The sequence below is a fragment of the Lytechinus pictus genome, chromosome 2, assembly GCF_037042905.1.
Source record: "Lytechinus pictus isolate F3 Inbred chromosome 2, Lp3.0, whole genome shotgun sequence".
Lineage (NCBI taxonomy): Eukaryota > Metazoa > Echinodermata > Echinoidea > Temnopleuroida > Toxopneustidae > Lytechinus > Lytechinus pictus.
In genome coordinates, this window is record NC_087246.1 from 16,589,926 (window position 1) to 16,601,805 (window position 11,880).

At 35.8% G+C, this 11,880-nt stretch overlaps 1 protein-coding gene across 3 annotated transcripts; it reads left to right on the forward strand.

Annotated features, from left to right (window-relative positions):
• The first annotated feature begins 3,578 nt into the window (after positions 1-3,578).
• LOC129254697 (dynein light chain LC6, flagellar outer arm-like) lies at positions 3,579-11,633 on the forward strand. Of its 3 annotated transcripts, none has more exons than XR_010296052.1 (3): positions 3,579-3,691; positions 7,038-9,943; positions 10,417-11,633. XR_010296052.1 is itself a non-coding variant. In XM_054893205.2 (2 exons), the coding sequence occupies exon 2, from the start codon at positions 7,047-7,049 to the stop codon at positions 7,314-7,316; it is 270 nt and encodes an 89-aa protein (XP_054749180.1). In that variant the 5' UTR covers positions 3,589-3,691; positions 7,038-7,046; the 3' UTR covers positions 7,317-11,633. The 3 variants fall into 3 exon arrangements, 1 of the variants encoding a protein (XP_054749180.1); XR_010296053.1 differs by having other exon boundaries at positions 7,038-8,646; XM_054893205.2 differs by having other exon boundaries at positions 3,589-3,691; positions 7,038-11,633.
• The last annotated feature ends 247 nt before the right edge of the window (positions 11,634-11,880 follow it).

Sequence of the window (11,880 nt, forward strand, 5' to 3'; positions counted from 1 at the left end):
GTCCAGAACTCGGTGGGAAAAATAATTTCGCCCCCCGGGCACCAGATGAGGGTAGGAAATCGTGGGGCTGTTTCATTTCGGGCGTAGAGGTCGAGGATTGTGTTATTGATCAACCCCTTATATACTGAAAAGCAGAACAGTCCTGGCAAAGGACTAAGCTGATATAACCAATCACACAGGGAACATTGACAGACATAATCTTGTTATTGGACTTTCATTGATATTTGCTACACCTATATAAAAAAAAATAAAAGGGTAGTTAACATGACAGATTGACAGTACCAACATGACCAATATTTGGTTAAAAGAAAAAGATATATAAAAACATTGTCATTTTTTACATGGATAGGGACCGGGGGGGGGGGGCTACTTAGTATAAATGTATGATAAATAAAGTGCCGCGGTCGAGACCCCCATTTTCAACAGAAATTTCCGTTCCAGAGCATCACAAAATGCCATGGAAATTTCGAGTTTTTTTTCCGTTCCGGAGACCCTCAAATTTGTCCTTGTTCCAGTTCCGCCCATCATGAACTGCAGCTCAATCGGTCGGCGCCGAATGGCCCGCTTCGCAGACATGGCAGAGACCCCCCCCCTCCCATTTTCTGATGGTCATTTCCAAAGCATTGTTTTTTTAGCAACCGATGGTCCCAGAGCCGGTCCGGAGACCACCATTGTCAGACAAAGTATTAGTTTCAAAGCCCCCTATTTTCGACTTTGGTTTGATACATAGGTATCATGTTATAATTCGATTAGTCCCCCCCCCCCTCCCCGGGGGTAGGGACTTTTTAAACCAAAAAGTTCATATCAGCGTTAAAAGTTCATAATAATTAACATAACAGGCTGGTAACATAATCTGAAAGCATAATGGAAAATAAAAGAATGAATACATAACAAAATATCTTTAAACTATATGAACATTTTCGGAAAGCTAAGTGATTCTTAATTTTTTTTCATGAAGTGGGGAATATTTTACATGGTATTTTTTTTTTAATTCATTGTAACCGTGATTACATAAGTTAGGGGTTGCAAAACTTCAAACGCTTGGTCGGGCGGACTCTCTCAAAGAATAAAAGACAATCAAACAAAATTATAACTACAAAACTTTTACCTTTGAGTGCTTGTTATAAGGCACTGCTACAATACATTCAAGCATAACCAATTATAATGCGATGCTAAATGTTTTCGCTTTGATGCTTGAGAAAGCCTCCAAATCCAAACTAAATACAAAGATCACTTTCATTCTTTTTTTAACGAAAGGGGCTTAAGTCACAAGTAAATGCGAAAGAAAAGCACCTTAAATGTAAGGGTTGAAAACTTATTGATGATATCATTACACTTTCAAATCACAAATAGCTTGCCATCCAAAAGCCACTCTTCTCTTTTCCCTATCAAATTTGTCGCATTTTAGCCTGTACTATATGCCTATAGCATGTTAGCAGAAAATTCGCTATAATTTGTTTTTTTTAATCAATAAATAGGCCTATCCAATTTCATTACTGATGGGTATATTCGCGGGTATTTCGTTAAGCATATTTTTTCTATCATGTTTATGTATTTATTGTGATTTATGTATACAATTTTGCATTTTTTTCGAAGGATTATTATCATTCAACAACTCTTTCAAAAACTCAGTTATCACACAAAGTGTGATAACTGAGCGGATAAAACCATAAACTTAGAAATTGATAATTCTTCAAAAAAAAACGTTCGGGAAGGAAAATGACAAAAAAAAATAACTAGACTGCAATTTACAGTACTGAAACTTCACTGCACTGACTGCACTCCTTGAGAGGGCCATGCAAATAATTTTACCACAGCGGGTAAATTCATTGTGTTCACATTCTGTTTATCATTTTGATTTTTATGATGTTATCACATTAAAGCAACCATGAACTGCAACCTCAGAGCACCATGCACATCAACTTCCTCAACTACTCACATCTGGCTTGCATTATGAAACATTCTGAGCTGTGTATAGTCTTGTGACATAATTGGCCCACTTGAATGATAACATACTAATTCACCACCCATATACATTCATACCACACTAATTATGTTACTAGCAAAACAGGTTCTTTGTTCTCCATAACATTTTAGTTTCTCTGTACGAATTTTTAAAGCTATTTATTCTTTATTCAAAATGTGAAGTTACCTCCTTATTCCATTTTCCTTATTAAAACCACCCTCTCCTTATTCAAAATGCGCTTTTCCTTATTCAAAATACAGTCTTTTCCATATTCAAAATATATTTTCCTTATTATTTACTTTTCCTTATTAAAAATACATTTTCCTTATTCAAAATGCACTTTTCCTTATTCAAAATGCACTTTTCCTTATTCAAAATACACTTTTCCTTATTCACTATGCACTTTTCCTTATTCAAAATGTATTTTCCTTATCCAAAATACGCTTTCCTTATTCAAAATACACTTTTCCTTATTCAAAATGCACTTTACCTTATTCAAAATACACTTTTCCTCATTCAAAATGCACTTTTCCTTGTTCAAAATACACTTTTTCTTATTCAAAATACACTTTTCCTCATTCAAAATACATTTTGAAAAAGGAAAAGTCCGTTTTGAATAAGGAAAGAGTGGTTTGAATAAGGATTAAGGAAAAAAGAATAAGTATAACTTAACTCACGGATTTCGAAATTATATGCTATAATTCTCTGTAATATTGAATGTTAATTCAAAATATATATATTTTAAGACTAGTTGTTTCATACAAGCATTCAATGAGAGACGACATAAAGTGTTTGTCAGTTTGCTCCCGAGGTCATTTCAGAACACCAGGGGATGACCCCGTAGAGATCAATATAAATATATTATCATATATTCATACAAAATTTTGGATCAAGACTACGCATAATCTTTTTGCTTGTGGGCAAGATGCGTATTTTTTTGTGAAAAAAAACCCGAAAGCGAGAGAGCGAAGCAACGGTGCTTGGTATTGGGCGATTTTGCGCTTTCATACTTTTTGTGAATATTTGTGAAAATTTTCAGTAAAAAAAATCTGAATTTTTAAACTTTCTGGGGTGGGGGACTGCTTGCTCCCTGCCCCCCTCCCCACCCACTGCATACGGCCATGTTTTGGATAGATTATAGATTTCGACACAATTCAGAAAATAATGTAATATTTCACTCATTCCCTAAAATTCCTTATATTGGCCCTTTCTCCTTTTATTTTTGGGTCGTAAAACTTTTGGAGAGGCCATCCCCCACCCTCCTGAAATTGACTACCCCGCCAAGGGTTTATTGACAAATTCGAGAAAGATTTATAGGTGCTCTTATGGCGACTTACGCCACCTCTTCATTCTTCGCAGCCATGACAACCACAAATTATCCTGCCCACTTCGTTGCGTATAGCGACGTAGATCAAATAATTATGTTATCGTTTACGATCTTTGTTATAAGCTACGGTTACAAGCTATGATTCTCCGAGTACTCATCCAATCAGAGGCGAGATTTTAACCGCGAGCCAAGCTCCAGCTATTTGTGAACTCGACGGGATTATTTTTTTTCCTCTCAAATTTTTTCATCGTTTGCCCCGCTGGTTTGCCGCGTACTCGCATTGACCAAACTATCATCTCAAGGTGCTGCCCACGAACGTTGTTCTGCAGATATCAGATTATAATTTGCCAATCATCAAGATTTTAGAGAATTTCTCCATACTCCACCCAGAAGTAAAGGTAAAGATGCTTTAAATTATTATTTTTTGTTCTTTGTTCTCCGGGCCGTGCCACTTACAAAGAATATTAATTAGAGCCTAGAGGAAGTGTATGATTTTAGAAAAAAAATGCCCTGAGCTGAGTGCGGTGCTGTATTGTACTATGTTCTTCCTTATACCTGGGTACGGTATGAATAAAGGCGGCTTTCTGTAGCTCCTGCGTGATTTATATCCTTTGTTATAGATTTCCTTATTTCGAATTGTTAAGGGCCTGCAGATCGACTGTTTTCCCCAAAAAATCCAATGTCTTTATGGTTTTTGTGCGATGTGCAGCTATTAGTATTTCTTTTTTTTACATGCAATGCGAGTGGCGTAAAGAAATGTGGCGTGCGTAATCTTTGCCAAAATATGGAAGAAATGTTTTAATATTGAGCCAGCTCTGCTATTTAAGATGACACCAACAAAGATTATGATAATAATTTTAAGCAAATCTAATATTGTGTCCATAGTGTTTAAAGCGAAAGACTGGCGCTGCGCCGCGTCGGGACTTTTTTTTTCTCTGTTTTGCGCTAATAAATTTTGGGACCACACTTTCGACTGAGAAAAAAAATTCCCGACGCGGTTCGACCCTGGGGTACGTACGCGGTTCTGAAATTACGCAATATTATGTAAGTATATGTCCGAACAAAAAAAAATGCTCAAATTGTGAATTTGTGTACAAACCCAATGCAAATTGTGTTATTATCATGTGGGAGCGTCGTGGTCTCGTGGTTATGACTCTCGTCTGAGGAACGTGGGTTCGATTCCTAGCCATGGTGTGCATATTTCCCTCAGCAAGAAAATATACCCATGCACATTGTGCTGCCGCACTCGACCCAGCTCGTATATAGGTGAGGTGAATGGGTACCCGGTATGGCAGCAGCCGCAGCACAGCTAAAGCTGGGGGTAATAACAGCATTGCTTTGTATTTATCAGGCAAAAAGCGCCTAATGAATCCAGCTATTTATAGTATTTCTACTTTTATTGATTAAACTCAATTAATTTCATCTTGTTTATGATCAGAATAAATTCGACGGTTTCCATCGGCAAGCAATAAAAAAAAGGTCGAAAAACAAGTATAATAAATAATCTAAAACGCAATAAATTACGTAAGAAGACAGCGATATTGATTTTTTTAAGCACATTTGATCAGAATCCTACAAAGAGTCGGTAGATTAACAAAAATTAGCAGTTTTTTTGCCTTATTTAGAGCATTTTTTAAATTCATGACATATAGCATTGTTGATTAGTAGGGAGTTTTTTTTTCGAATAAAAATTTATCTTTGTTGGGCACTATATGCATGGATGAAGCAGTGCTCACAGGCTTGATCCGGCCCTAGACTTTTCTCTTTGTATTAATTTTATTTCTTTTACTATTTCTTAATTTCTGTTAATAGGTTTATGTTATGTTTTTTTGAAGTAATATGTGTCCATTCATCTAGTACACCCCAAAACACCGTTAGCTTAAAAAGAAAAATAGAATGAAATATTTCATCAAAATCGGATGTCAAATAAGAAGGTTATGACAGTTTGCCATTTGTTATGCAATGAGGGAACCATGCGATGCCATCCAATAACTATTTGTTTTGTGTAGTGTTTTGTTATTATGTAGAATAAAGTGAGGGTTTTTGTCCTATGTGAAACAATGTTTGATTCTCATGGTTGTAAAACCGATTTCTCGTTATTGTTAAATCTGCAATTATTGTGCAATCAGAGGCGTCGATCCTGGGGGGGGGGGGGCGATCGCCCCACCAATGAAAATATTGGGGGGGGGGGGGGCAAACATATCATTTTGCCCCCCCCCCCCCAATAATTCCGGATATGCATAAAAAAAAACAAGATTGTAATGTTCAGCAAGCGAGATTGAGATACACAACTCGTTCTTTATTTAAAATCGTGCTCAAAATGTCCGCTTTTAAGATTGGAATAAAAAAAAATTCAGCTCGCATCATTTCTGTAGCAAAAACCCATACTTTTCATGATTAAATTGGTGAATGTAAATGTCCCGTTTTCAGTTCTCAGCCTCAAAAGAACTGCTTCAATTTGCAATAATCTTTTCTTGGATATATAGCTTGTTCTTTATCAAAAACGTCCAGTAAACTGTCATTTTTTCAGATCGAAATATCAAAATTTTCAGCTCGCGCTTCGCGCTCGCATCTATTCTTCTTTTAGATACAAATCTTAATCATTGGTACCAAAAATGCTTAGAATATCAAGTTTTCAGCTCAGAATATAAAGAAATTTGAGCTCACTCTCGGCACTCGTACTATCTGTGTAGTGAGATACGTGTCTGTGTCTCATGAGTCATATATATATATACATATATATATATATATATATATATATATATATGTGTGTGTATAATATATATATATATATATATATATATATATATATATGTGTGTTGTGTGTGTGTGTGTGTGGGTGGGTGTTTTGTACGATCGAGCGCCTTTGGAACGTTAATGATTTTGCCCCCCCAATCTGAAAAATGGATCGACGCCCCTGTGTGCAATATATGACAAAAATGTAAGCCTGTATTTCAAAGTTAAAATAAAAAATACAAAAGATTTAGTGAGTGACATTGCATAAATTGTAACTGTGATGTGCATGGTTTTGTGAAAAATAAGTGATAGTTTGTAATGTCATATAACTTTCGGATTTTAGGTCCGACTTTGATGAAATTTTCAGCTTGTCACAACTTTTTATTTTATTGTGATGTCTACATTCTACTAAGACACATTGAGTCTAAAAAGACATACCCGACTTTTAAAAAAATTCTGGGGCGCCAAATGCCTCCATACCGCCCCCTCTCCTCCCGGAACAGCGCAATGATCCCCGAAAATTTAGGTCGCCGTGTCGTGGAGTATGCTGGGACATTGAAAAGACAGATTTTGACATGCAAATCACACCCGTTCCTTTCCTTTTCTCCTTTTTTTTCTTGGTCCTGAAAATGTGTTAAGAAGTCCATGGCCCCAATAAGCCCCCCCCCCCCTCCAAATCTATACACCATGGCAGAAGTAATAATCGTAGGTAGGTAATAAAGAAAAGTGGCAGATTTGAAAATGGCATACTACATCGTCTTATCGTGGATATCAGCATGAAAATATTTTAACACTTGTCTTGTCATCATTATTGTCGATTTTACCGTTTTGCGGACTCTTGTCGGCGAAATATGAGCTGATGAACATTATAGGTGTTTGCGCGATTTAATTTACAACAGGCAACAAGTACTGGTCATGTCAATCAATCACTCATGCGTATAAACTGTTTATTTATATTTTTAGTGTAAGGAATTCCCCAATATCTCCATTATTATTTGTATTTTTCAGGTAATCACCATGACTGAACGCAAGGCCGTTATCAAGAACGCTGATATGTCAGAAGACATGCAGTCAGATGCGATTGAATGCGCTACCCAAGCTCTCGAGAAGTTCAACATCGAGAAGGACATCGCTGCCTTCATCAAGAAGGAGTTCGACAAGAAGTACAACCCGACCTGGCATTGCATTGTGGGTCGCAACTTCGGCAGCTACGTGACACACGAGACCAAGCATTTCATCTACTTCTATTTGGGACAAGTCGCCATCTTGCTTTTCAAGTCGGGATAGAGATTCTTTGACGAGAACCGATGCTTGATGATGTTATCTGCACAAACTGACAATGCAAAGACTTAACCCTGCCAAAGCCCTCCGTGATAATTTGTACCTACCGGGAAAAAATTGTTAATGTATTAATGCTTTAATTTTTCTCTGTTCGGTCTTTGTATTCAGCCTACATGACATCTCTACTTGCAGATGTCAGTGTTCCAAGACTATATATTGAGACACTGTCCAATGTTTTATATTTTTATTTTTTTAAAGATCAATCTATTAACCTTCAATTCGACTTACCAGAAGATGGACAATCATTTATAATTACGATGTCTTGCCAATTATTATCAACTCATTTTGCTTCTTAAGATTTTTTGTCCTTGAAAAGCGAAAACTACTATTTTCTTTTGTATTCTTAGAATATAATAGATAGGTCTACTTATTCGACATTCCGTTCTCTTATCTTGAAGCACCACCATCTCCAATGAAGGCTAAGATGGAGTACCGCCATTTTACGGGAAAATTGTAAGAAAACAGGTTTCCATTTAAGGGTAATTATCAGCTTACCAATGTCATGATATTTTGAAATTTATTTGATAAAGCAGTATTTCAATCCAGGTATTAGTGCAACAGGGAAATTTCCCCTTGTGTTACACCACATTATTCTTTCCTTGATTCAACCAGCCAAAGCAAACATTTTTTTTATTTATGAAAGTGCTATATGAAAGTTGTCGATGTATTATATTGTTGTAAACATAATTGTCTTTTTTGGGGGGTTGGGGATGTCATTCCGCTATTACTATTGAAAGAGAAACGAAATAAAAGCATAAGTACGAACAAAAAGTAACAAAGTTTTGCCCACTCTAGTGCGTTTTATTGTACTGCACTCTATTTCGTTACAAGAGAGAAATCCAACAAGAATAACACTGGAAATAAAAAAAATCGGAAGGGGGAAATATTTATATTTCAAAGATTTGATATATTTACAAAAAAAGTATTATGCACATGTTGACCAGTATGCAAATGAGGGAATCGATGACTTAACACACTAAATATTTATGTTTAATTGCATTGTAATGGCAAGAACTGTATTTGATTTGCTAAACTTTAGTAACAAAGGAGCTTGTCATCGACTCACAATAGACTGAATAGTGAAATTAGTCTCTTGACACATTCCATGACCAATCGAATATGTTTTACATTTGGAGGGAAAAATAAATATTAGCAAAATGATAATACAGGTGAGTGCGTGACATCATCGGCTCCTTTATTTGCATGACTGTACTGATGATGCATACGTCACTCTTCAGTTTTAAGGAAATTATAAATGTCGTATTTTTGTTTATCGATCCGATTTATTTGAAATTGTCAGTGTTATGCTTGTTCAATTTTTCTTCATTCGATTCATTTTTAGTTGGGGTGGACTTGAGCTTTGAAAGGAAATTAAGTTCAATGAAATTTGAATTATTGTAGGCTATAAGTACAGTATATCTTATTTTGAGAGGAATGCTCTTCAGAATAATAGCAACAGAGAGCTGAAGTGTTCAGTCTAAAATTAAAAAGAGGGTCGTGTGTTCGAATCCCACCACGGTCTGGCGTCCTTTGGCAAGACGTTAATCCACACTTTGCCACTCTCGACCCAGGTGCTACCCCGTAGTATGTGAAAGTCATCGTAGCTTGTCCAGTACCGTGTGCGCCTCACCGGCGACTGACTGGAATACTCCTAAGGGAGTGGAGGATGTGCACACATTGTGTACGGGAATGACAGATTGAATCCGATGACCGGGGTGATAATATATATGTAAAGCGCTAAGACACGTCGTTCCAATGTATTAAGGGCTATATAAAAGCGGATTACTATTATTATTAAAAGCCCAATTAACTCTGAAGATTACTAAGTCAATCTCTGGTTCAATTTTGATGACTAATAATAAATCACAAGTCATGCAGGTGCATAGTAATTGACTCTTTACACTCACAATGAGACAGCAGCCACCCTGTTACAGCACATTTTGGTACAAAAGTGCCGTAATGTTGCGACACATTTTGGTAACATCTCCTAATTTAGTCTGTAACTACACAAGGAGGTAGATTATGGTTTATTAATAGTTGGTTTCTTTTTTTTTTACAAGCACATATACTAAACCCATTTGGTTTACCAAACTGTACCGTTTTTTATTTTTTTTTCCAATCAGTAATTACACGTTCTAAGCTCTAAATGGCTGTCGACCATCATTCTTGAGGCACATCCTAACTCTTTTTAGATTTTTTTTTTTTTTTTTGGGGGGGGGCTTTCTATTGGAAATGTACCCTAACACCCCTCCCATTCCTTCAATTTATTCGACCAAAACCTGTCCACCCTAACATGAGCCAGTTGGCTCTAATGAATTAAAAGTTACTTCGAAATCGGATCAGTTTCTCGCTGAGTTAATATGCAAAATGAGTGAGTAGTTGATTACACACACCACTGTTTCTTTTGTATTTTAATATTGAATATGAAAATTCCATTTTAATTGATTTGATAACAAAGGAGTTTTGACTAAATTATAATTAGCTATAGTAACTACACTTCAAGTGTATTAAACATTGGGTCAAATTTACAATTCTTTAAAGGTAAAGTCCACCCCAGAAAATTGTTGATTAGAATCGATAGAGAAAAACCAAACAAACATAACGCTGCAAATTTCATCGAAATCGGATGTAAAATAAGAAAGTTATGACATTTTCAAGTTTCGCTTATTTTTCACAAAACAGTTAAAATGCACAACTCAGCGATATGCAAACGAGAGAGTCGATGATGTCCATCACTCACTATTTCTTTTGTTTTTTATTGTTTGAATAATACAATATTTCAATTTTTAAAGATTTGACAATAAGGACCAACTTAACTTAACCATAAACTGTAAAATAATGGTAATTCCACATGTTCAGGGAGAATAAAACTTTGTTTCACTTGACAAGGAGGAGAAAATTAGAATATTTCATTTAATAAAATACAAAAGAAATAGCGAGTGGGTGACGTCACCAGTCTGCCAATTTGCATACCGACCAGGATGTGCATATAACTGTTTTGTGAAATTAAGCAAAACTTTAAAATGTCATAACTTTCTTATTTTACATCCGATTTTGATGAAATTTTCAGTGTTTTGCTTGTTTGATTTTTCTCCTTTTTTCAAATCAACTTTTTGTTGGGGTGGACTAGTCCTTTAAAGATAAAAATTATACCAAAGATTAGTGTGTGATGTCACCGATTCACTCGTTTGCATACTTGGCGTTTAAACGAGTGAACAAGGTTGGGGGATAACTTGAAAAATAAATCATTTTTTATGTCACTAAATAAATTTTGCTCGCGCTTCATGCTCGCATTGTCTGTTCGATGAGATACATAGAGATTCAAATATCAAGTTTTTAAGTCAATATACAAAACATATTTCAACTCGTACATCGAGCTTTCATTGTTTTGTTTAACATTTTTTTAAATAACGTTCTGTACATTGGTAGAGGGAAAATTGGGGGGGGGGGGAGCAAAGGCAGACGCGCAATATTTGCATGTTTCACAAATTCGAGCGCGAGATACAATTTTCAATAAGGCCCTACTGACTTGAAAGGGCCATGTTAAAGGTCAAATCCACCCCAGAAAATGTTGATTTGATTCAATAGAGAAAAATCAAACTAGCATAACACTGAAAATGACATGAAAATCGCATGTGAAATAAGAAAGTTCTGACATTTTAAAATTGTGCTTATTATTTTTTACAAAATAGTGATATGCACAGCTCGGTGACATGCAAATAACACAGACGATGATGTCCCTCACTCACTATTTGAATTATACATTATTTCATTTTTGCAGTTTTGACAATAACGACCAACTTAAGTGAACCGTATATATTATAAACTATGCTAATTCCACATGTTCAGGGAGGAATTAATTGCTGTTTAACTGTTTTGTGAAATAAAGCGAAAATTTATAATGTAATAACTTTCTTATTTTACATCCGATTTTGATGAAATTTTCAGTGTAAGTATACTTGTTGGATGTTTTTCTTTTTATTAAAATCAACTGTTTGTTGGTGTGGACTTGTCCTTTAAGGACTATTTTCAGTGACACGTGACAATGATAACTCACCTGAAAATCTTTAATATTCAGCATTTTTTTGAAATTATGAACATGAAGGATGCAAAATAATAACAACTCGGTAGACCAGCAGCACCATGATTGATGCTGCTGAGTAGGGCCATCCTCCCGTTTTTCATATATCAATTCAAATGTATCATTTTATATGTATTGTTTTTTTGTTTTTTAACGGAAATAAATTCAATTCAAAACTCTAATCACGAGAAGAATATTTTTTCCATATTGGATATTTCAATCAACAGCCAGTGCGAAGAGCGAGCGAAATTTCGAATTTTAAAAATGTATTAACCCATGCATCATGCACCCTATTCCAGCGGCGTAACAGGGGTCGGTGGCCAGGGGGGGCAAGAGCCAAAAATTTCCCGGTCATATCATGGTATGAACAGGCGTAATGGTGTAATGAGGCGACTATTTTGAGAAGGCCAGATATTGCGTATCGGGCAG